The 27,488-nt window shown below is 38.3% G+C and overlaps 1 protein-coding gene across 1 annotated transcript in view; it reads right to left on the reverse strand.

Annotated features, from left to right (window-relative positions):
• NDUFS4 (NADH:ubiquinone oxidoreductase subunit S4) overlaps positions 1-27,098 on the reverse strand; it is a 47,296-nt gene extending 20,198 nt beyond the window's left edge. Inside the window, exons 1-2 of the mRNA XM_082301432.1 lie at positions 26,955-27,098; positions 6,265-6,343 (exon numbers count right to left, since the gene is read on the reverse strand). Of these exons, the coding sequence (XP_082157558.1) occupies positions 6,265-6,343; positions 26,955-27,040 (165 nt within the window). The 5' untranslated portion in view covers positions 27,041-27,098. The remainder of the gene's footprint in view (positions 1-6,264; positions 6,344-26,954) is intronic.
• Positions 27,099-27,488: the final 390 nt, after the last annotated feature.

The raw sequence follows: 27,488 nt of genomic DNA on the forward strand, positions 1-27,488 counted from the left end.
CAGTGACTGCAGAGTAAAGGCCTTTAAGCATTTAACTCTGTGCAAGTCCACTCTTAGATTAAACAATTTTATTAAAGTAGATGTGCATGTGTTTTTATTTCCTAATGGTCTTCTCTTTTGAATATTTTACTTCTATTGAAATAATTCAAATAATTTGGAAATAGTTCTAGAATATAGTTTTACACCTTAATCAGCCTCTACATTGTTCAAACATCAGAGTGGTCAAACAGAGAACTGCAGATGACCAAAGGCAAACAAAACATTTTTTTAAATCTTGTATCTTGAGTACAACACTGTAATACATCAAATAAGCTGATCACCTGCTTACTTGACACAACTGTGATAGAAGAAAGTACTTCTCCAAATCACAGGCTTCATATGCAAAGCCCCTTTGTGCAAAGCTAGAAACTGTTTCTCAAAATATATCTGCAAAGTAAAGGATGGAAAAAAACCTTAATTAGCCTAATTTTACATAACAGCTTTATTATTTTTTATTAAGTTTTCAGTATTCTGAAGCAAAATGCGAGCTGCTGATCTAATTTATAGAGAAAAAGAAACCAACAAACAGAAGGAAGACAAGCCACAAGAGGAAAATTTGAGGCTAGGGGAGGGAATGAGTAACTGTCTGAACCCCCACAGAAATTACCATCCTGATCCCATGTATGCTTAGAATATGACAAGCCCCTTTCAGAGCTATACATATGAAGTACAGAAAAACTTGTAAGTTAGATTCGTCATCTACAGAGGAACAGTGTCCTCAACTGAATCCTTTATGGTAGCCACTTGAATAAATACTGCAGCTAGAGTGGATTAAATGAAGAAAGGATTATTGCAAATTCTTTTATCCCATTAAGGTACTTTAGGAACAGCTTGAACTCATCCTTAAGGAATTAACCCACAATGGGTTAACAGCACTTTGGAAAACCAAAACATAGAACATCCACTATATCCTTATTACTTAACACAGTGGTAATGCTTGGCTGAATAGTAGTTTCAATAAAAGAAAATCTAGTAAGCCTGTCCTTAATAAATGCATACTTTGCCAAGTGTTTCTCTTCACTGAGTTGCAAAAACAGCTCCTACACACACAGTCTTCAATGCAATGTCACACTGTCTCACACAATTTTATGACACATTACTGCTTTGGTTTTCAGAGTAAAGTGTATTACATACTCTCAGTTCTTGGGAAAGCAATGATTACACTTTAAAATGCATTTTAAAGCTTGATTTGCTATATCCTTTGTTTCACAGCACCGTAGACTATCAGACTGAGATTTGAAGACGTTTCAGCATTCCAGACTATTTTTCACTTGTTTGTATATTTTACGTTAAGCTGCAGTATTATCACTGTTTATTATAGTAAAGTCTACGGTTCTTTAATCAAACAAAGATTATACAATTTCACTAATTTTTAATCCTAGCCAAAATTGGGATTTGGATGGTGAACAAGCTATGACTCAATCCTGAAAACACTGTGTGATGTTTGCTAATAACACAGTCTTCTAGAAAAAATGGAATGGAGCGTTTCCACAACTTTTTTGCAGAAAAGGTTCATATTCTGAAAATCCTATTAATACACTGTTACTCCTGGATTATCTAGTAGCAAAGATTTAAAACAGACACTAAATGATAGCTCTAGACAGCCAAAAGGAAGCTGCTAAGATTCTTCACAAGGATTTCACAATAGTTATAAGAATCACAGAAATCACTGCAAAGACATGTAAAATAATTTAATCCAATTGGATGGACAGCCAAGTCCATCACTGAACAATGTCCTCAAGTGCCATATCTACACATCTTTTATACATCTCCAGGGATGGCGACTCAACCACATCCCCAGGCAGCCTGTTCCAATGCTTGACAACCCTTCCTGTGAAGAAATTTTTCCTAATACCCAACCCATTTCCTCTTTTCCTATCAATTGCTTTTTGGGAGAGGAGACCAATCCCACCTGGCTACAACCTCCTTTCAAGTAGTTGTAGGGAACAACGAAGTGTGCTGAGCTTCTCCAGGTGTAACACCCTCAGCTCCCCCTCACAAGACTTGTGCTCCAGACTCTTCCCCATCTCCCCTGACCTTTTCCGGACTCACTCCAGCACCTCAATGTCTTTCTTGCAGTGAGGGGCCCAGAATTGGACACAGCACCCGAGGTGTGGCCTCACCAGTGCCCAGGACAGAGGACAATCCCTGTTCTGGTCCTGCTGGCCACCATATTGCTGATCCAAGCTGTAGTATACGGTATTTCTGTATCATCATGAGCACTCTTTCAAAGATATGAACTGTTCACCCTCAAATAAAGGTTTCTGTGCCCAGTTTAGTTTATACAAGTTATTTTCAGTGAATTACCTAGAGTTTGTCTACAGTCTGAAGGAAAATGGTCCTCTGATGAGGTTCAGTACTAAAGACTTCTGAACCATTACTTAGAAAACGTTAAATAGCAGTACAGACAAAACAACTTCAGGACAGGCAGTGAAATGTCAATAGCATCATTCTGTTTAGCCTTTCATGCTTGTAACTGTCTGTCCCTAGATGTTCTCACCTGCTAAAAACACTACTTTAGTGCCACTTAAACTGCACTGTATAGCACTGGCCTGGAATGCTTAACCCTGTGCAGCAACTCATCCTATTTTATCTTGGCCTGATACAGAATAAAAACATCTGTGAGGTAACTAAAACTCCCCAGTGACTAAGCGCTATAACTGCTCTTGCAATTATTCTTGCATTGAGCTACAGAATATATATTATCAGTTGAATATTCTGCTTTAGCAATGCAATGGATAATTTCTGACAGTGGTTCTAATTTTGAAATATTCTTGAAATATCATTATAATTTCACCAATAGAAAAGTCCTTTTATTTACAAATATTTGTGGGAACCTTTCAACTGCAAACAGCAACCTCCACCAAAGTGCATAACTCCAGGCTAAACATCCACAATGCAGCCTTACCAGCACTGACTGGGAAGCCTGCTTAAAGGACACATGTGGAACTGGATGACTTTTAGCTACGCACAGTATTGATGCACACTATTCACAACAACTGAAATAAATTGCAGGAATTAGAACAGTTCAAACCCCATTTCAAGCAAAACCACTTAAAACTTTTTTATAATGATGATATAATGATGCCTTTTATACCATACACACAAACAGTTAAATAATTTGGAACATTACCTGAGTAAGATTTGCTGCTGACAGCCTTTGCCCTCTATAGCCCGAATTTCCTAATGCAAGCAGGGTCTTGAGAGACTACTTTTCGCACAGCTATTTGTCCAGACTCTTGGAATATGACCTAATTGGTGGCCAGAGAATCAAAATGTGACGCAAGAACTGTATCTCTTTGAGCTTTGTTCCTTTTGTATGTTATTTTCTTCAGGTTTTACTGTCCATTAAAAGTTATTTTATTCAGTATTCACTGAAAATGGCTAATAACTGAGACAAAGATACAATTTCTTGGATATGTTCTACACAAGCCGAGCATTTAACTCCTTTTACATTAAAGAGACACTTTTTTTCTAGTGTGACGAATGTGGTCTAAACTACTGCTTTTCCTACTATTTCATTAGAACTCATTTTTCTATTGTATTCAACAGATTCTAGGCTGCAGTAAGGAAGTGACCAACTACCGCCTAATTATTCAACGTCAGGATGCTCATACCTCTTCTTAATTTGTTTTTCCCAACACAGGGAATATTTTAGTACTTCTAGAACCAAATCATCCTGTTGAACAAGTTCTAGCATATGCATGTACACAGAGGAATACAAGATCTACAAGAGCACTGGAAATACAGATTTATTCCACTAAAACATGCAGTTAGAAGTTTTCAACAACCTCAGCATTACTCTTCCAGCCTTGTACATATCAAGTCAAAGATGACTTCAGTTTCAAAATAAGCTACAAGATGAACATGGCAAACAAGGATAACCATATCCTGTTTTCCACCTGTTCTTGCTCCTTCTGAAATGCACGTAAAAGCACCTATAAGGTGATGCCCAGCTTTAAAAAAAAAAAATTTAAAAATATGGCAAAGATGACAAACCCATCAAAATACGACTTCGTGATTTCTAACAATCTCTAGTTCAAAAGAAGAGGTCTTTTAAAACTAAATGTTATGTATCAATTTCCAGAATACAGTTTAAATACAACTTGCAAGGAAATAATGGTTTTATGCTTTGTAACATTAATTAACAGAAAACTCCTTTAATATGTTAAACTACTCTTAACTGGTTGTAATTAATCCTACTTAAAATTATACTGCAGCAACCTAAAATAAGGTAAGATAGTACGCTATTTTAACATGAGATTTAACAGGTGTTTAGAGAACTTCTCCTAATGCTGAAAATGTTGAAAACCATATCAAACCCTTTTGTGACAATTTTCCTTGTTAATGGCACATAATTTTTGCCCATTAAAAGAACATGAATTTATGACATTATGGAAACTACTCACAAAATTTAACTAAAGCTACAAATGAAGTTTCTAATTTTCTGTCATTTTGTTTCAGGACCTATAATAATCTAGAAAAGAAAAAAAAAGGTTTTTGCATTTAGAATGTGAACCTACATACATAACACTGTAAGAAAGTACTATTCAGTCTGACATTTAACCTAATACTTCAAGAAATAATGATTTAGATACATTATATCTAAATATATGTATCAAAATAAAAATACTTAATGGCTGCCACTATGAGATCTCAAAAAACCTCAGCAAATATGATACGAGAGTCTTCAACCTGATGACAACATATAATGACATTAGAAATATGCACTCCACATACGGTTCATTTACAGTAACACTAAGGGAACTGAATAGCTGTATTTCAAACTACTTTCACTTTCACTCAACTGTCATAGCTAGACAGGGTAATGTGCAACACTAACTTTGGATAATGTACATTTAAATTCAAAATAGAAGATGGAAGAGTATTTATTTTGTGGGTCTGTCTTTGCACTGTAGTCTTTTCAGACCTATGTATCTGTCACCCAAGGCCACAGTAGGGAAACGTGATACTTTTCAGGCATTATAAAAGCTGTTATTTACATATATATGTATATTTTAACATTAAAGAACAGGGCATTTAAAAGCCATTTAGGAAAATGCAGGTCTACTAACTTGTTCAATCTTTTTTACACAGTGACTCACGATCTCTGTACATATTTCCTGAATCCCAAGTTATGCAACTTGACTAGTAAGATAAGCATATTAGCTAGAATAAAGTACAATTTTTTTCCTTAATTTTTAAATCTAAGATTATACTGTTACTTCTTAAATTCAGAAAGAAGTTTATGAAATAACCATTTTTTTTTTACCCATATGTAGATTATTATTGCTACATCTATACACAAAGCATGAGAGAAATAAACCCTAAAGAGTTGTTAAAGTAAGTGTGGGTTTTTTCCAACAGCCTGTTAAACTTCAGCTGTCTCGACTTGTACATATCATTACAAACGTACAATTTATAAACATAAACTCCAAATATTTCTTAGGTATTTAGTATAGCTTCAGGGATACAGAAAAGATACATTCAGTGTGAACTGTCTGGTACATACGATAGGAACATTGTTTTCCTGGAGATTCAAAAGCGATATGAAAACCAATGAAAGGCATGCTTCTGCTGTGATGCATTCCCCCCAGAAGTCTTACAAAAATTATACTATTGAATAATGTAAACATAAGTGTCAGGTTGCATCTAGAGTAACAGACCACACATTATGGAAGAAGTTACAAGAAAAGATTGCCAAATTTCTGATCTGCTACCGATTAGCAGAAGAATGTTATGCATTTGTTTCCAGTTGTAATCTAACCTTCATGCATATTCAAAAGCTAGAGTGTATATGCATAGTAAGAATCATCTTCCATGATATTTCTTTACTCAGTATCTTTAGTAATATGGGTACCAATGAAGAAAATTTCAGGAAGCTGGCAAATTCTGTATAATTTCACTACATAAAAAATATACACAAATTTCAAAAAGAACAAACTTGTTATTAATTACAGCTCACTCTGGTCCTTGATTAAAATGTAACAATACAAATAAGGTACTCATCATTTTACATTGTTTAACACTTTGAATGCCATATTTGTTCACATATTTATGTTTTAGTGATGTTCCACTTTTAAAAGTGTATTTAAAAGGCTGTTGCTTTGTAGTTCACATTTATACAGCTTTCCTAGAAGAACGTAGAATACCATACTGAATGCCTATTGTGTAGAAATAACCCTGAAGGCTGTATCATAGCAGTATTCAGTAGAAAACCCTTACCAATTTTTCATCAACTGTGATGAGTTGCGTGTCTCGAGTTTGGTCCTGCGCCAGCCGCCATGTGGAAGTGCTCAGTGACCTGCAGTACAAGACTTGAAGTTAAAAAATGATTCATGCAATGAGAAAATAGAGGCAGACAAATCTTACATAAACAAGTTACTTTAACAATATCCGTCTTGTAAAAAAAATTGAAGAGGGAGAGATGAGGGCACAAAAATCCTTTTTCTCCCCAATTAGTTCTGTCTGCTGAGTTTTTGGCAGACTCCCACTTAGCAGTTCACAACAGGCTGCACTTTATGTCAGCCTACAGGCTCTCTGTCACAGAGAGACTGCCAGTGGCAAGGACTGTACTGCTCTATATGAATGTACAGTAGCCGGTTTGTCACGAACAGACAGAAAAATACAAGGCTGCTGCAAGCATTCTGGAACTCTGATCCTTAAAATGATGGCATCAGAGGAAAAAAATCCTAAATCTATTTGTAATGGTAAAGCTCCAATTCTACACTTCAATAACAGGACGTTAAAAAATTCAAAAAACCCCAAACCAAACCAAAAAAATAACTAAACAAACCCTAAACTATACTGCAAACACAGTTTGCTGTTGTGAGTGGGCAAAACTTGCAACTATTTTGCTTCATTTCTAAATCATTTGGGGTCAGCTTATTCATTACCAAGAAATACAATTTATCTTCCTGCATAACTGCTAAATCTGTAAGATACATATGGAAACAGAGAACCCAATTCCACATCACTGAATTAGCAAGTTAAATCTACCTTTAACTTACATTATGTCACTAATGTCAGGATTAGGCCCTTTCAGTACAAATCATCTTTTGGCAAAATAATGCAACAGCAGGTGAAACAGGCCAAGAAACCTAATTCTCTGAGCTCATGATAGAATACCAGGTTGGAAGGGAACCTCAAAGACCATCTGTTCCAACCTTTTTTGGCAAAAGCACAGTCTAGACAAGATGGCCCAGCACCCTGTCCAGCTGAATCTTTGAATTGTCCAACACTGAGGAATCCACCACTTCCCTGGGGAGATTGTTCCAATAGCTGACTGACTTAACTACATTGTGAAAAATTTTCCTCCTGTGTCTAACCAAAATCTCCACAGGAGTAACTCGTACCATTAGCTCCTTTTGCATGTGACTCACTGTAAAAAAGGAGTGTCCACCTTCTGTGTAACCAACTTTTAAAATGTTGGAACATGGCGATAAGGTCTCCTCTAGATCTTCTCAAGACTGAAACCAACCCAGTTCTTTCAGCCTTTCCTCACATGGCAGGCTTCCCTTTCCTTCAATGATCTTTGTGGCCTTTCTTTGGATCCTCTCCAGCCTGTCCATGTAGTATTGCAGGTATGGCCTGAGAAGTGTTGAGAACAGTGGGATAATAACTTCTTCATCTCTGCTGGTTATACTTTCATTGATGCAACCCAGCAACCTGTTGCCTCTCTGCTCAGAAGCAACTGTTCACACAGATTGAGACTGTTTTCCTCCAGGACCCCCCAGTCCCTTACCCCAGAGCTAGTGCCCAGTCAGGTAAATCCCAAACTATGCTGCAGTTCTGGATTGTGATTTCCCAGGTTGAACAATGGCAACAACTTGCTCTTGTTGAACTTCATAAGGGTCTTGTTAGCCCATTCTTCCAGTCTGTCCAGGTCTTCCTGCAGGGTGAATTTCCTTTCCAAGATGTCCACTTCCCCACTCAGTTTGGTATCATCAGCTAACTTTTATCTGGGTTTATCAGGATCCCACCATAGATCACTTATGAAGAAATCAAACACTACTGGGCCCAAAGCTGATCCCTGGGGACCCCACTTGTGACAGGCTGCCAGCATGAAAAGGAGCGATGCAGCACCACCCTGTGCGTGCTGCCTGTTGGCCAGTTCCCCCCTCACTGCACGGACCACTTTGCAGGACTGTAACACAGCAGTTTTTCTGGGAGGAGGCTGTGACAAAGCATAACAAAACCCTTGGAGAAATCCAGGTAGACAACAGTGTGCACCATATTGAATTAAGACCATTTTAAAGAAATGAGGAACAAAAATGCAAGAATTCAGTTTTCTCTACAAGAATCTTAGAAAACTAAGCACCTGGAACAAAGTTCACTTCAGAAATATTTAATATAAGTCTATACATTCAACACAGATTACATTCTACTAAATTACCTTCCATCTGCCATTAATAACTTCAAAAAAATCTCCAAAGCACAAAATTTACAGGATCATGTAACTCTGCGGCATGGACAGACATATCTATTCCTACTTAAAGTGACAAAATCTGTTAGGAAAGTTACTTTGTTTCAAGACCGAGAAGCTTTCAAGTGCAAGAAAGCACTATAATTCCATAAAAATTCAAGGTAACTACTTTGTTAGCTCAAAATCTCGGTACCACAGAGTTTCTGGCTCAACACAGCTGCTATTTTTTAATTTGCACATGTAAAATAATACATCATAAAAACAGAATAGTTAGATACTGCAGTAATAGGAGAACAGGCTGTTACTTGGTCCTTATTCAATTACACACCAAGAGAGCAGTTACCTTAAGAGCATCCTGAACAGCAGCATTACACTTGTGTTCCAGATCTAAGTAGCTAAAGCTACAACATATCCAATCTTAAATATGCAAAAAACATTGTAACAGCAAAATTAGTTTCTCCCCACTACAGTAGCTTTGGTATCAAGGTAGTATTCTGCAGGTATTCCAGAACTTCATGTGATACAGTGTTCACTACACTACTTAACATATGTCCAGAGAAGGACAGTGGATTATGCAATTTGATTCTTTCATTCTCTAAAGAAAAGCAATCGAGACTATGAATCAAGAAGTTCTCTGAAGCTTGCTCTGTGGAGAAGTCTGATCAACATTGCAAGGATTTCAGTACGCAATGGATGTAAAAAGGCTGTAAGGATGTAAAAGATCAGAATCATACTTTTTCTTGTAATATAAATTCAATTATGAACAAAATTTAGGACAATTTCGTTTGAATATGGATGAGTGTGGGTTGTTTTGTTTTAAACTGAAAAAGCATTAATCAGCTTTGAAAAGTACAAATGCCATGCCCTTGAAAATTATTTCCACTCAGCATTACGTCATTTGACATTGTTTTTACTAATGCCATGATAAAGAGCAGGGTAAAAACCCCACCAGATTAAAGGTGGGCAGAATCTCTTTCTGAGATGCCTCCACATTTTACACAGAGGAAGCTGGTTTTTTTGCACCAGGTGACTGTCAACTGGGATAATTTCCAAGGCATCAATACCTTATAGCTCTCCATGATATTTTAGCTATTCTTCAAAAGCAGATGGACAGCTTACTAAACGAAGTCAACTTCTCCTCTTCACCATTTTTCAAAGACATTCCTCTTGACTACACAATTCTGAAAAACACACAACTGTTACTGGAATTTGCAACCTTGTACACTTCTTAAATGAGCTACCTTCTGTCCATCCCTGGACTGCAACGAGTCGGAAAGAACATACTTTCTCTGAGAACTTCCTAAGTGGAGAGTGGTCGAAAACTGGCTTTTGGACTAGACTAGGAAAGTGAATCTCACGACAGTGGAGGAGAGACCTCCATCTGAAAATACATAAAACACCAGTTTTTCTTTAAAGATGACAGGCTGATGATATTTCCATTTGTTGCATCTCTCACAGGAAGGTAATCAGGAGCTTGGAAAAACCAGCAACTCTGAAACGTCATGTGAACTGAAATATTGCTATTTGAAAGCTAATAGAAAGTGTAGCTTGATTCCTAGAATGACTGTTTAATTTTCAAGAGGCTTCATTTCAAGTTTGTAGCTAATGCCAGGCACTTAACTGAGGAAAGAACCAGGAAACCCACCTCTTTCACACAACCCTCTCTTCTCCAACTCCCACAATGGCAAGTATAATTTCCTCACTCAAGCTTCCTCTTAGAAATTGTATAAACTTTATCATATCTATTCTACCTTCAAATTAAATGAATCCTCAATCTAAATCACTTAAGTTAACACTTGACTTAAGCCTTTTATTTCATCCTCAACAGTACAGTAATTCTCACAAAACTCCCCATTAATATTTGCTTCTGCCCACATCCAGCTTGAATTTTACACAGGTTTTCTGATGGATGATCTTGCAGAATTATAAAACATACATTTTTACAGTTTCATTCTCACAAGGTTCTACTGCTTTTTTCTATTACTGACCTCTGAAAAGGTAATCTGCTTTCTTCCTTTTTCTCTGTAAGCAGTACAGGTATACATTACTCCATTTTGTTTCTTTTTGACTGCTTGTACTTTTTTTTCCCCCTGTTGAAATATCTTTGGATGAGGCCTTAAGAACAGAAGTTCTACTTCTACCCTGTTCCAAGTCTAATCAAACTCTGATTTAAAATTACTGTACAAAGAATACTTAGAATAATCACAAATAGACTGGTAAAATAATTCTGAATTTCATAAACTATACAGAAAGTTTTACACATAACTAGAAACAATAAACCTTGCTATCTTCCAGGCTCATTAGTGTCCTATTCAAAACACGTACCAAACAAACTTCCTTCATGGTTACTATCTAATAAACAAAGCGTGACAAGGCTCCAAGCCGGCCATGGCTCTGTTGCGAATCTGCCCAAATGATTTCCTTATAGTGAGCTTGCTAGTGATGAATAAACAGGCATTTAAATGTAAAAACCTAGGTATAAAAGCCAGCCTTTTAAAACAAAAACACTTCAAAATTACGTAGAACAAAAATTAAGGTTTACTAAATAAAGCCACTTCTCTATGATTTTGCATATACTTTCCCACACTACAGCAGCTCCTTTACCTTCCAAGTCCACCATTTAAATGTCATTTAGTTTATATTTACAAAAGGATTTTCTCCCTGGCCCTTGCCATTGTGTTGGGAATCCCCATTCCTAATCTTGACCTATACGATCTGATACCATTATTTTACACTATCATAATTTAATATTTTCTATAGTTTATAATAATTTCATGATACTAATATCTACAGGTATTTTAAACTGCAACATGTATACCAAAATTTTGTCTTTACCATCAATCTGATTATTTCAGTATGGACTTTGCTTTTATATATGCTAAAACCAATATATTTTAATTCTATTTCTGGGTCTCAGTGTTGGGAATTTTAAATAGGTTAAAGTTGACTTTTTCTTCCACTTTGCATAGTTCTTTAGAGAGGCATTATAGAACTGAACATTGCATCTAGAACGAATTAGGGCTACCATTTGTTATTTTAGAGTGTCACAATAAATCTAGACATGTAAAATATCTTTTACACTGTATAGACAGGAATAGATATTTTGCAATATCTACATGCAATATCTACATGGTCTTATTAAATACTTGTAACTTTTCCATCAGCTCAGTAACGTGGAATTCATTAATGAGGACTATCAGCAAAAGTAAGTGCAGAATTCAAAACTTTCGTAGGTATCATGTGTCCTGGAAAAACAAATGCTGTGATCATCTAACCACATGTCCTCCATGGAAGGTGCGTACTCCCCTTCCACCATCATCTGCTGTTTCACATCCCTGCTATGCAAATGAAGGGGTCCAGTGAGAAGCCACTGAAGTTCCTCAGTCTACTGGAGAATCACAATATTCATAACAGTATCAGGTCTCTGAACCATCCCTTCCCACTGTGGGACAAGGACATAGCAGTTCCTTGTTGCAGGGAAGACACTTAGGTCTCCACCTCCCTTCTTATGTTAAGAAGTCCCAGCTCTACTGATGTCGTTAACAACTTCCGTTGAATAGAAGAGACCAAACAGTAAAAAACTGGTCAGTGGATGTCTTTTGTGGTAACTGAATAAAGAATATTAAGGCATCCGACTTGAACATATAAAACTTGGTAGTTCTGGGTATCTGCATTCAATTGCTAAAATTCAACAAATTTGACCACTGTAAATACCTGCTAGGTAACCCATGCTTAACCCCTACACGGTAAGAAGCTGCCATATTTACACAGCATGAATTTACCTTCCATGGAGAGCAGTGCTGTGATCGGAATGTTACACAACACCAAGATGTGAAAACTTGTGTTTACCTGACAAAATTCAGTAGCTGGGACTTAATCCATTGCACAAAAACTTTTCCTTAACATCTTTATGCAACACATCTGACTGTTTGATCTATTAGCACCCCCTTTTGGTCAACTGTTGGAGATATGGTTAAAAAAAACACGTAATCAGATCATAAAGTGTAGGTAAAACAAAGTCTTGAAGAAAGCTCCATGTGCCACATGAAAAATGAAGAAAGTCACCAAGAACTCTAAAGGATGTTCTAAGTACTCTGACACTGAAAGACTAGGGCACCAGTGGGTGTGAATATACATATATGCAAAAACCATGATGAACGATTCAATACATTAAATAATGTTAATTCTTAGTGAGCCTTTTTAATATTATTGCACTTATAAGGAAAAATATGAGCATCAAAATGTCCAGCCACCATCAAAACATTAAATTCTGAACAAAAAGAACTAAAAGAAACACTACCAGCTAACAACTTCCACAGCATCCAACCTAGTCATACACTGTGATTAAACAGACTAAATACAGATCAGTACGAAGTTCTTGTACATAAAACACAAGCAATAATGATACAATGTCACATACAATACAGATCACAGTATTCAGACCCATATAATATATTTTTATTTAGTCCCAATATAATGCATTCTTACAAAGACAGCTTGCAAAGTTGAACTTGTGAGATATGAATTTAAACACAGTGGGATAACGCTTCCTTGGTATTAAACTCACTACTGCAGTTGAAGTAATAATGACTTAACAGAGTCAGCAGTATTCATTTTTACCTGATTTAATTTACTAGTCTTACTACTTTCCAACAGAAGCAAAATAGTGCCAAACACTGCCTACGGAGACATGTAGTTCTATTAAGTTACTCTGTGCAAGAGTAACTTCTCTGTTTGGAGGAAAACTAAGTTCCTCATTAATAAATAATGCTTTCATTCTGTGACAAAGTTGGCTGATCATACTTTTGCCTATAAAATGATGTTAAACAGAGTAAATTATGTTTCTAAATAGATGAAAGCAATATTAATTTAGTTAATCTACTGAAATTTCTGTAATAAGCTGCTGAAATCATCATAATTGAAATACAAATACACAGACACTACCTCTACTTGCTATTAAGTTCACATGCAATAAATTTTTTTCCAGTTGTGTGTTTGGAAAACAGGGCAAGAACTGACTATGCTTTTCTGTCAGGAAAGACTTATGAAAAGAAGCAATGGTTATATAAATGTACTAAATAAACATGGAAATAAGCATTTGACTTGTGGTTTGGAACTTAAAGTATGCTTCTTCAAAGCTAAATGTTAAGTTAACCTGCCTTTACAAATATTAAACTACAGGCCTGTCAGTCTAACTTCAATGCCTGGTAAAGCTTTGGAGAAGATCAAACAAGGGGAAAAACACCTGAAGAACAATGCAGCCATCAGTCACAGCCACCATGGCTTCATGAGGGAACACTCCTGCTTGTCAGTTTCCATTTATGACAAGGTAGCACACCTAGTTGCTCAAGGGAAGCTGGTTGATGTGATCTTTTTGGATTTTGGCAAAGCTTTCAATACTGTCTCTCACAGGATCCTTCTGGACAAAATGTCTGGCTCACAGCTGGACAAATACATCATGGGATGGGTGAGAACTGGCTCATGGGTTGGGCACAAAAGGTCACAGTGTTTGGGGTGGTATCAGACTGGTGATCTGTCACTAGGGGGGTTCCACAGAACTTCATCTTTGGCCCTGTGCCCTTCAACATCTTCATTAACAACCTGAATGCAGGACTGTAAGGGATACTAAGCAAGTTTGACAATGATACTAAATTGGGAGAAGCTTTTGAAGGTAGAGAGGCTGCACAGAGAGATCTTGACAGTCAGAGGGACTGAAAATCACAAACCACACAAAATTTAACACGGGCAAGTCCTGGATTCTGCACCTGGCATGGGGCAGCCCTGGATGTATGGACAGACTGGGCAGTGAGAGGCTGGAGAGCAGTGCCATGGAAAGGGCCCTGGGGGTCCTGGTCAGTGGCAAGTTGAACATGAGCCAGCAGTGCCCTGGCAGCCAGGAGGGCCAAGCGTGTCCTGGGGGGCATCAGGCACAGCATCGCCAGCCGGGCAAGGGAGGGGATTGTCCCCTCTGCTCTGCACTGGGGCAGCCTCACCTCCAGTGCTGGGGCAGCTTTGGGTGCCACAATATAAGAAGGATATAAAGCTATTAGAGAATGCCCACAGGAGGGCCATGGAGGTGTTGAAGGGTCTTGAGGGGAAGCCGTATGAGGAGCAGCTTGGTCTGTTCAGCCTGGAGGAGACTGGAGAGAGACCACATTGCAGTCTACAACTTCCTTGTGAGGGGACATGGAGGGTGGACACTGATCTCTTCTCTGTGATAATAGTACTTGAGGTAACGACACAAAGCTGTGTCAGGGGAGGTTTAGGCTGGGTATCAGGAAAAGGTTCTTCACCAAGAGGGTGGTTGGGCACTGGAACAGGCTCTCCAGGGAAGTGGTCACAGCACCAAGCCTGACAGAGTTCAAGAGGTGTTTGGACAATGCACTCAGGCACCTGGTGTGACCCTTGGGGTGTCCTGCGCAGGGCCAGGAGCTGGACTCAATGATACCTGTGGGTCTTTTCCAACTCAGAATATTCTGTAACTCTTTTAAATTAGTTAAATTTTCCAGTAGTGAATACGTCATTAAGTAGAAAATAATCAAATTTTAGTTATTTTAGATTCTACTTTAATTATCCCACAGGTGGGAAAATGCTGTTGACCTACTATCTTCAAACAAGTATCAGCTGAACCACTGCACAATGTAAAGACAGACATGGTCCTTCCAGAACAGGACCAGAGCACCGCATCCACTCCTGCACCCCATTGAATTCCTCAGGACACAAGTCAGTTCTGTGAAGACATGAGTTGCTCACCAGCAGTTTTCTTTATTTAACCAGCTTTCTTGCAGTCAAGACATAATAAAGGAGGTCAGGTCTGACCTACTACCAAGCCCACACTTTCCCTGACTCAGGGCCCGTTTGAGTAGCCAGCTAATTGAGGTGACATGACTAGGCGCACAACAAAGACCAGTCCTTCAGAAGGCTCCACATCAGGCAGACAGTATGCCCAGGCCAGCTCAACCTACTCCTGCAGAGCTGTACAGGTGTCTTCAAAGCTTTTGAGTACAAGCATACACACAATGCAAAGAAGCTTGAGCTGAGGAAAAGTTCAGGCAAAAATCCACAGAGCTAGCTTGGAGGTTCAAGTCAGCACACTGGCAAGCAACAGCTGCACATCCTGAAACAGTTCTCTGCAAGTCCCAGGCTGGCATCAAAACATTTCTGTAAGTGCATGGATGCCAACTGAGTCATTATTTGCAACTAAACTTCTAAAAAAAGTCACGTCGGTGCTCCTTGACCCTCACATGCATATGACTCAGAGCATCCCAGTGGTCTCTGATAGATTACAGAAAACAGACTAGAAACACTTTTAAGAGAGGGGCTTAACATGTTGAGAATGACTCAAAATTATTTAAATATTTTTGTTGTAGAAATAACTAATTATAAAAGGAGACCTGGTGTACTACTTTTACAGCAATACAATATGCAATTTTTAAGATGTCCAACTGCTATCAGGTCACAGGAGCTCTGAACTACTGTCACCTGTACAGTTGCTAATAAACCATTTCATTACACACTACTCTCCAAACTAGAACACCTAATCTTAGGAATTAACCTCAGTTCACAATCGGAGTAGCAGGCTGCAAAGAACAAGAAACTTCTTATAGGCAAGTCAGTTGGAAGACAAATAATACTAGAAATGTTGCACAGCCCGTAACAACTATCAACTGAATTTTACATTCTCTAGTTAAAAAGCCTAATAAAGTTAAAAAGGAAAAGAGAAAAGTTGTGTAGGGTGTAAAGATAAAATACCCAGGTGACACATTTGCTTTGTTTGTGCTTTCTAAATGTCAAACTCCCCCCACATACACATTCAGGCATTCATACAACTTGACAAAACTAAAAACTGTGCTCTCTTTATAGAAGCAACAACAAAAGTCAAAGGGTTTTGTTTCAAAACTGTGAGGAATGAAACTAATGTTCCACAACCCACCTCTGTCTTATTTTGTGCATTTTGAAAAAGAGCCTTTGAATCACGTAACATTAAACAGAAAAAAAGAGTAAAGATTCCTCTGTGTTTGCAAACTGGTTTATGGCATAGCATGGTGCTGTATTTCATCCCTATCCACACTTACTGATATCACTAGCTCTGCAATCTGACTGCACTTGCAGGCTTAATTAATTCTTACTCTAATAATCTAAGACCTGTAAAACATGGCATGTACACATATATATATACACACACACACACAAAGGCAACTTCTTTTTTATTTAATGCTCTCAAACGCTTGAACTGTAAACTACTACACAAAAAAGAATCCTTTAAAGTGTTACTGGAAAACTAGATCTTGGTTTATAATGGTTCATGAAAGTCAAATCTACTAGCTATTTGGCTAGTAAGCCTTAGTTGTTGGGCAGCTCTGACAAACTGTATTTAAGAGCTATATATTAATGTTTGTAGTACAAGCCACTTAGAGAAAGCCAAATGCTTTACAAATGGAACATGACATACAGGTTTCTTTTCAAAACTGTATGCTCTTGGCAACTGTTCTAGATAAGAATGGGATAATCTAGGTAATATTATTTTGTATGATTTAATTTCACACTTGCTTTGTGAACTTTGCCTTTTCTCAGCTACCTTACTTTTCAATTTCCTTTCTGAGACTAAGCTTTTGTCCTCAATCCCCCTTTGAACTGTTGCCATTCCTCAATTATCATGTACCTTAGCTACTCTCCATGTCACACACCTTAATCACACCACTTGATCTTTCTGCCCACATGGTTCTTATACACCTCCGAGGGGAACAACCTTCATGATACTTCAATACATTTTTGACTACTGAGTTAGATGGAGAGAAGATACAATGGTGCCACCTCACGTGCAACAATATAGTCTGAGTTTTCAAGTGCTCTGGTATTGACAGTCTGAAGACTAACTCTCTCGGACCATGCATCAGGACCCTAAGGGCATTAACAGGTCTTAATGGCCATTACCAGTCTCACACAGGGCCTCCATGAACACCCCATTTAAAAGTTTCATTTAAAAGCTCAGCTCTGGGTCTTGAGCCCTTGCTTAAGTGTACCCACCTCCCGCCCTGGTTCTGGCTCTTACCCTCATCTGTAAGGGCACTGTCCCTGGTGGGGTCACCCTCACTTTCCAGCTTGTCCTACCTTCTGAAGTAGACAGCTGCTCCCTGACACTTTGCTTGTCATTAATTTCTATCGAATGTTTCCTATCAAAAAGGGTTTTTTCAAGTGTATGCAATTTACCTGCACTTGGTATTCACACTCATACTGCAACCAAAGCAAAGGATTTAATTTTTATGTAGTCTCTCTATAATGACCGATTTTAAATCTAATCTTGTTTTCAAGAGATACTAACCACACAAGCTTTTAGTTGTGGGTACCAGTGTGACTAAATACCTTCTACAATACCCATCTGTCTTGAGATGAAAACAAACGGTTGGCTGCAATGTACTCAACCTACATAAATGTCTCTAACAGGAGTTTAAAAAAAAATTACCACACCAAAACTTTAACTCCTATTCTACACACAAGTGTAAGCAACAACTACATGGCGCTAGCTAGGAAAAAAAACCTGCATCCTTTCTTTTGCATACTGCATCAGCATCTGCAATCTTGGAACAACAACTCTTTAAACTGATGAAGGACAAACTATTGCGTGCTACAAGAGAAATACAAAGAAACTACCAAGCTACATAAATTAAGTCTACATTCAAAGAAAGCTTGAGTGCTCTGTTTTTCCATAATTATCTGATTTTATTTCCATTCGTCCTTATTTATTAAACATACCTCAGAAGCATTTTTGAGAACTCACCTTTGAGAATAAAAATAGCTACCCTATTTGTGTGTTCGCTTGTACTCTTCCTTGTACACTGATTCTCTCCTCTAGTAGTACTGTTCTTTCTTCCTTTTCATATTCTTACTATCTAATCAGCTGTTACCTCTCTCTCTGAAAGGAGACTGAAAGTCTTGATAATACTCACTGTTTCTAAAGCCTTAAGGCAACACTGGTGTTTTAAATGCGAACCTTATTCTTGAATTCCAGTTCAGACAATAACATTCAGATTATTTGTCTCTTTCTCCAGTAGGCATAAACACCGGCATATGACAAAACATCACTCTTGCAGAATTTTCCTTCCAATAACTTACACAGCACATGCAAATACTCCTTGACTACATGACACAATAGTCAAAGCTACAGCATGAAGAGCTTTCTGCCTTTTTCCTTCATTTAAAATACAGTAGAAAGATGATGATATATGGTAACTTCTGAACATGCAATGTGTATAAAAATCTTAGCTTAAAAGTACCAAAATCTATGAAAAATATTAAAAACTCAACAGCCATCATCTGCAACAAAATTTTAGTTTGGACTTCAATATAAATGGCATCATTAACATTTAGCAGAAGATTACTACAATAGACTGATCATAAATGGCAACGTCAGAGGTGTTCATATATAGAATATACATCCATAAAAGGTCTAAAAATACATAAAAGTCTGACTTCAAAAAAATTGAATAGGACTTGTTTATGAGCTCTTTTACGTTAAGACCCCAGAAATAAGCAGCTGCAAGAACTGTTTGCCCACACACATTCTGGAGCTGCCTACAGTCTGTCTTATTGAGTCAAAAGTTACTTTACTTCTTCAACACCAGTCATGGGTAAAGGGAAGATTTGGACAGAAACTACTGCAGCTAGAAAGAGTTAAGTAAATAGTATTTAAACATACTATTATACTGCCAGGAGAGAACAACTGTCCTTTGAAACTCAGACAGAAATAATGCCATTCATTTCTTAGGAAATACGAAAACACACATTATAAAGAAGGTAATGTTAACTGTTCAGCTTGCCTCCTGCTAGTTTAGAGATTTCTTTTATTAGAAACAAAAAAGGATATGATCTTAAGACAGTTCAGAGGTATACTTTTTAACATACTCAGAATCAAATGCTTACAGAAGAATTTTAAAAACTTAGCAAAGTCCACTGTATTATAATAAGAATGAAAACCTGCACATGGGTAGAAAATATCAAACATTCAGCTATTAAGGATCACACAAATTTAAAGAAATTATTGGTATAAAATTTTTTAAACTTGGGTTTTTTTAAAAACTATTTGCTAGCAGGTTCATACTTCTCTGCTAACTATAAAAGTCTCTCAGCATTTCAGTCTCTTAAAACAGTCAATTTCATCTAAGAGACAATAACAAGGTCAACTGAGTCAAAATGCTCAAACCTACATTAAGGCAAAATGAAGGTAATTTTAAAATCCAAACAGCAGTATTTTTCCATTATGAGTTAAGCCCGTTGAACATGATATATTAAACATACATCAATAAAGCAAATTTTATTATTTTGCTAACATAGATTTGAAAAACTGTCCACTGACAACTGGCATAATTATTCCCCTTCCCCGTGTATCTATCTGGCATTTCATAATCTTACTATTGACTTATTTATTTGACAAAAAATGTGGTTCAACTTAGTGCAACAAGTTCCACAAATATATTTCTCAAACTCTGAGATATCAAATATTTGGTATTAGCATATACTAACAGGAAACTCTTCTCCATAAGAATGTTTGGGGGATTGTCTTGAAAACGAAGTGTCATTTTTCAAATGCAGTGTTAGATTTTATTTTAAATTGTTTAGTCCCTGAAGGACAGTATTATGTCCTTCTGTTTTAGGATACTATTGCCAACAAACTTCACCTCTACCCTCCAAAGCCTTTTTTCAGGGGTTGGTTGGTTGGTTTTTTTGTTTTGGTGCAGTTTTGGGGTTTTATTTATATCTCCACTCCTCTTCAAATCTTCTATGTAGAGAGAAGATTATTAGGTTCTCAAATAAGTAAGTTTTTGAAAAAAGTTATTACCACATGTAACAATGCTTTTTTAAAAGTATGCCAAACTTTACGTAAGCGACTACAGTTCAGAGCCCACGATAGTTAGTTGCCACAGAACTGGTCAGAAGAGCATTCTGCTGTTTTAGGGGAGAAGCAAGCACATTGCTTACTTACTAGCTATCTTTCTACACAAGTATACCTTAAACATCTGTCTGCTTGTCTCTGTTCAACTTTCACTTTCTGAATAGAGTGTCATTCCTCCCCTCCGGGTTTCTGATTCCAAAATGAAGCAACTGGATGTAATTAAAAAGTCACTCCAGGTTATATGACCAATAAGAAAGAGCAACCTAAGAAGCCTTATCAGGAACATTTTGCTGTCAAGATGCCTGCTCTACTTACTTCTGCATAAGTACATCACAAAAATAGCCATTTCCAGAATGACACATTTCCTCCTTGCCCCATTCCTAAACTTTGTCTCTCCCAAACTTTTTTTTCCTATCTGCCCCTCTTACCTGCACATCTTTCTAATCCATCCTCTTCCTCCTCTAGACCAATATTGAAAGTACTTTAACTTTCACAAACACTACAGGAATCCCATACACTTTAAGAAGTAGAATGAGCTTGATCTGAGCTCACTACTAAACAACTACACGACACATGGTATTTTTCACTTTTTCATTGTGATGGAATTGTTCACATTGACAGCAACATCCTACTGGTCCCATGTTTCATTACCTTCAACATCTTCATTGCTCCATGGGGACTTTCCAAAGCTTCCTCTTTCCACTCCAAAGGAAACAAGGAGCACTCCTACATCCTACTTCCAACAGTGCCGAACAGAAAAGGCAAAAGCAGGACATCTAAGACACCATTCTGGTTCACCAGAGTCACTCTGATATCTTAATAATGGTGCACACCCATGAACACAACAGACATGAGTAGAGAGTATGTTGTTCTGCTGTAACTACTCAAGTAATGATGGAATAGGAATTTTGATACACTACATAAAATACTGCAGAGGGACTGAAGTCATCCTACTTATCAGAAATTTCCCCTTCTTTTCCTCAAAGCATGCAAAATTGCTGAATAAAGAGGGCCATCCTTCTTAAGTGCCAGATACAGGGTGTCATCAAAGGACCTGTGACTGTAACAAATAACCACTGCTGCTGCTTTCAGTCACAGTGAACAGGCAAGATTTGCTGCCTAGACCCTCTCTGAACGACACAATCACTATTTGAACAGTGTGGACAGTGTCAAAAGGAGCTGGTTTTAAACAAATTATGCACTTAAGACATATGAAATGCCTACTCCCAAACTACTACTTCTTCAGGGTGTCTGCCAAGATCAGACAAAGACTCACTGCTGCCTGGAGTTTTCTTTTCAAACTCATGCTTATTAAGTGTATGAACTGTAGTGGATTTCATCTTTTTTCTCCCATTGTCTATGCCCATTTGTCTTTCCATATCTTTCACCTTGAGTCTGCTCCAACACTCCATGTCAACACAACATCATGAGCAAAAAACTTGATGGAATTTTATTCCAGATTTCAACTTACAGTAGTGTTATTATGTCGTGCTCTGATACATATTAAAACCAAAACTGATACTTAAAAGAAAATTGTAAAATTCCAGCCAAATACATATTTTAGAAGTCAAATACATCTTTTTCCCTAGTGAATAACCAAAATGAAACTATCTATAAACATCACTTATACAGGTAGGGCAAGACTGCAAAAAGGCTGCTCTTTCGCCTGGTCTTATCTTTAAATTTTATCCCAGATAATCTCTGCAGATGATATCAGTCACCGGAAATAATTTTAACAAAGACAAATGCTACAGACTAATTTTTATTAATGAAAACCACAGCTTCTGATGTGTCTGAGCCTGACAACACCACACATACTTTTATATATTGTGTGGGATAAAGTAAGCAGCAGACATGTATTACATGTGGATGAAATAATAAATAATACAATTTCTGCAACATGCCACCTATTCCAGACTTGACAAAAAATCTCACACTGGCTAGCACTAACACTGGCCAAACAGTGCTTCTATTAACCAATTCAGTCAGGGCTTTGTGCATCTTTAAACAGCTCTCTCCTCTACCCAGATGCAGGAAGTCTACTAAGCCCTGTTTTAGCACATGGTTTGGTATTGGCATGCAACAAAAAGGGCAATATTATTTCATGAAAGAAAACAAACAAACCAAACAATAACACAAAAGAGTAAGCTAGTGATCTTGCAGATTTTTTTTTTAAGTTAGAAAGCATTTTATCTATTCTCCATGGAAGGACAGGATAAAAAATGAAGACCTGAGTTTTTTCTGTTTTAGAAGTCCTTTATTTTGCCACAAAAATGGCTTCCCCCTCATTTTCCTGAGGGGAAGCTTGCTTATGAAGACAGTAACTGAAAAATGAGATGTAAATGGCATCCCAGATTTCCTCAATTTCTTGAGTATGAATTGAATAACAGGCTTTGTACTACACAAGTATCCATAATTGTTTGCTTTCATAACCTCAGATATGCATTTACGATTGTATCAGGGACTAAAGACATGTCTAAGGCCTGCCATATTTGGTTTGCTGTTGTACACATGGACAAGATAATGTAAAAGAAGACCTTATTGTTAGTTGGTAAGACTACCCTTCAGAAATGAAACTATGTATCAGTCACCTGGTGAGATTCATCCTGTGAAAGAGGAATAATACACAGTAAAGCCATTGTTGGCATGGAGGTGTGATCATGGGCTGTTATGACCTCATCTCATGCACTGGCCCCATGTGAGATAATACTGAAACTGGCCACTCCTGAGGAGGAGATATAATGTGTGATTCTGGGGTGGAGGGGAGAGGAGGACATGATGCATGCCATTTTCATCCAGGGCTAGCCTTGAAGGTGCACAGACTGTCTGCCCCTCCTGCCTGACCACCACACTCCATCTCCTTCTCCTGCTCAGCGGCTTCTCCAACATCCAGGGGTTGGTATGTATTTATTGCTGACTAATAAAATCGACTTGCTTTGCAATTCTGACTGCGTCTTGAGTTTTTTTTGTGCATGGGCATCCTTCTGAACCCCTAACAATGATGAACCAGCAACACATTTGCTGTCTTTACAACAGCATTACAAGAGGAAAGTAACACATTTTGAAAAACCACTGAAAAGTGACATGAAAAATTCATTATCATGGAATGTACAGAGTGTGTGGCCACATTACACCTTCACACACAAAATATTCTGCTAACAGCAACAGAAATTAATTCTGTCTCCAATACACTGTGACAGAAAGGACTTCTCAGAAACATTCTGAAGTGGTTTTGAAACAAGTATCTGACTCCCAGTTCAGCAGAAATTTGTTTGAAGTTTTCTTTTCCCAGCTGCAACTGTCCTTATTACTAATGTAAGGAAACACTGCAATCTTTTAGGTCAAATAGGGAGAGCATGTTCAACATAATTTCAAGCCTCCTGGAAACTTCACAGATCTTACAGCATGAAAGCTTCAAAACATGATTTAAGCAAAGGATGCACTTCTGCCTTCTGAATCAGCTCAGGCATATGCTGACATTTGAAAGGCTCACCACCACATGAAATAATGAGGGACTCAGTAACCACTGTTTAAGTGATTTAAAACAAGCACTTGGGATTTCATAAAGATAAGAGGAATGTTGCTGTATGTTCTCTTAACTTCAAACTGAACACTTATTTCCATATTGTGGAAATAACCAGTTTATAATCATTGGGCAGCTTGGGCCATGTGTATCTTAAAGTGCCTAAACATGTCCCGATAAAAGCAGTATTTGTGCTAGATGATGTCATAAGATTTCTAAGAACAAAATATCACAAATGGAAATCAGAACAGAATCTCTCTTGTAACTCTTGAAAAGTGACTGTATTATTATTTAACTGAAGTTCTGAAAGCTGGAGCACCGTAAGAAGCTTCACATGCAAAAAGCTGCATAAAAATGCACTGCCAATAAAACTACATCTTGAATGCTTAAAATTTAATCCTACAGCGTCCGAACAATAAGCTATATTACTCTCATAACCTAACTGGGCAAGTAACATGAAACTTGCCTAAAGTTTTACCTAACAACCAAACCTTACTCTGAATCTAAGTAAACGAAAGTATAAGGCTGGAGTGATGTAAGAATCACTCAAATTCTCTCACAGTTCACAGTTCCAGAATCTTCTTCAGTCATCTCCTAAGAACACCAATAATTTTTATTCTTAGGAATTCTAACGCCTGTATTTACTTAAAGACACACATCTAGCATACTAGTATAATACATTCTTTCTACCGTTTGACAATAACAGAGATTACACCAGTAATAAATTGGACAGAAAATACTTCAAATATACTCCAAAACAAAGAAACTACTTGTACCAAATTGTGTCTGTCAAAATACTTTTCTGAAAGGAAACCAGTATTGCAGGATTTATATATCCAATTGCAAGATATGCAGCAAACTACTGGCTTCTCAAAGAAGTAGTCTTTTGGATAGTTGCTGACCAGTGTAATTGGAAAACAAGCTTAAGTAGTCTTTAGCAAAAGGTTCAGTTCTGTGAGTTCAGGAGATGTTAGGAGACACTAAAGCTAAAAATGGGACTTGTTCACCGTCAAACTTTGAGGCATCTATCTGTATACTGAAATTTATCTAGGTTTCTGATGAAATACAAAGGATTACATGCTCTGTAAGAACGATTATATGGTATGTAACAAAGGAAAACAAACAGTTCCATTCAAGAAGCAATAAAAAGTAGAAAAGCAACAGATACACTTTCTCCCCTCTACTTCTATCTGATTTACTACCTCACTGTGAGCTGCAAGATCTGTGAAGACATCTTGAATTTAAAACATAGAACCCTAAATCCTTTTCTATAATTATGTATGTTGATTCTCATCCCCAAGTAGGGAGACTACAGAGGCTGGTTAAGAATAAAATTTCATACAAAAATATTTTTTATATACAGATATTTTTATATAAAACAGTAATTGAGAAAAGATTGAAGTTTTAGTGCCTACTGACCAAGAAATAATTACATTGCAAAACTCATGCAATGAATGACAGTCTTAAGCATTCCCTCATACTGCCAAAACTATCTAATTCTGAAGCGTCTTTTCCTTGCTCCATAGAAAATTTTATTCTCATTCTAACAACAAGCAATGATTACAAAGCTGTTTACAAAACTTTACGAGAAACTCATAATGCTCTCCCTCTTCTCCAAGAAACCTGCTGACCTATGATCAGGCCACTATCCTACAGAATGCGAAGCATAAGTTTCAGTCCCACTCAGGCAAATGTCCTCGATATCCCTCTTACTGAAAACACTAAGGGACACAATTTTTTTTGTCTCCCTCTGTGGCAAGGAAGGAACCTAAGGCACTGTTTCAAAGAAGAAATACCTACTTAACGGTACCTACCTCATACTTCCATGTTTTTCATACCCAGCCCTGCTACACCTTACTATTTTTTCCAAAATAATTACTTGAAATGTAGAATGGTAAGATTTTAAAACAAACAAACAAAATTATTTTTAGCCTGAATCACTTGACTGACCCAGTTTACCACATGGCACAGGCAACAGTTCTGTCAGCACCATGGAGGAGGAGGAGAAGAAGAGCAGAAACAAGCAGTTGAACATGAACAATAAGTTTCTGCATTAGCCTAGAGGAACTCCTAAATTCATACTCACAGATTTCAAAGCATTTTTAGGAGACTGAGAATTAACCTTCAACACCATAAAACAGGTGCCATTTTAGGAGGGAGGAGGCAGCAGTAACCAGTGGGACAATCAGAGGATAAAAATGTGAAAAAACAGTTAAACTATATTTCTTTCTCAATGTGTGTACATATAGATTTCTCTGTGTCTTTCTATATGCATGCATACATACACACAGATATACATACACATTTCAAAACCCCCATAGATTAAAAAAATTACTGTAACTAACCCGTATCTGTCAATACATAAGGACTTAATCAGCACAAAAAGCAAACCCTCTAAATCAAAAGTAAAGGCATTGAGCTACATTACTTCTCCTGACTAGAGTGGGGTCTTAAAATAGCTTTAGGCCTGTGAGATGCACAAAGGTAAACACATGTACACATCTTCAACTCACGGTTGGGTCATGTACTGGACTTCTAACACAGGTCTCTGCATTAAATAAATAAATGAAAAAGTTCCAGCAAAGATCATAAAGCTATTTCCAATATTACTTTCAGGAAGTCAGTGCAAAAGCAGCTACTCATCCTCTGAAAAAGGTAACGTGTTTCGAAGAGGGGATGGAGAGGAAAGGCAACACGATACAGAAGAGGGTAATGGGGTGCAAATCTCTGGGAGGCCTGCTGGCGAGGGAACGCTACCCAGCAGCGAGGCCATGACGACCAGAACTTGACCTCCAGGCACCACAAGGACATCGGGCGGGCGGTCACCGCGAGGCAGACAGCAAGGACGAGAAAGGACACGCACGGACAGACAGGGACAGGCAAGGACACGTATGGACTGACACGGAGTAAGCCTCGGCTGGGCGCCTGCTGCCAGCCTGGCCGCCCCCCACCATCGGCGGGTCCCTACGAGGCCCCCCCCCGGCCCAGCTCCCGGGGCGGCCGCGGCGGAGGCCCAGGCCCGGGACGGCCTCCTCAGGCCCCCCGGGCGGCCGGCGGGGAGCCCACGGTGCCGTTACCTGGGCGGCGGCGGGCGGAGCGCGGCCGCACCGCTCCTGGCGACGAGGCCCCTCAGCGCCGCTGACATTGAGAGATACGCCGCCATGACGCTCAGCGCAGCCGCTGGGAGACGGCGGCGCCGCGGGGCCAAACTTCCTCCGCCCGAACAGGAAACGCGAAGGCGAGGGCGGAAAGAGGCGGTGGGAAGGGCGGGCGGGAAGGAGGACTGGGATAGGGACAAGGATAGGGAGCGATGGGGAGAGGGCTCGGCAGAGACTGGAGTGAAAGGCACTGCTGGCACGGGGAGAGGGCAGAGCTGACGCCCGGAGCTCCGTGGAGGAGCCATTCACGTGTTTGGGGTGCAGACGCTCCTTTTCCACAGCCGCATATTTGTCCCAGAAACATTTTCTGGCAGCATTGGTTGTGAGGCCATTTTCTATATGGGCGCAAATTGATAGAGAGGAAATTTAGGTTAGATATTAGAAGGAAATTCTTTACTGTGAGGGTGGTGAGACGCTGGAACCGATTGCCCAGGGAAGTTGTGGATTCGCCAA

Source organism: Coloeus monedula, assembly GCF_965178545.1.
Source record: "Coloeus monedula genome assembly, chromosome: Z".
NCBI classification, from domain to species: Eukaryota; Metazoa; Chordata; class Aves; order Passeriformes; family Corvidae; genus Coloeus; species Coloeus monedula.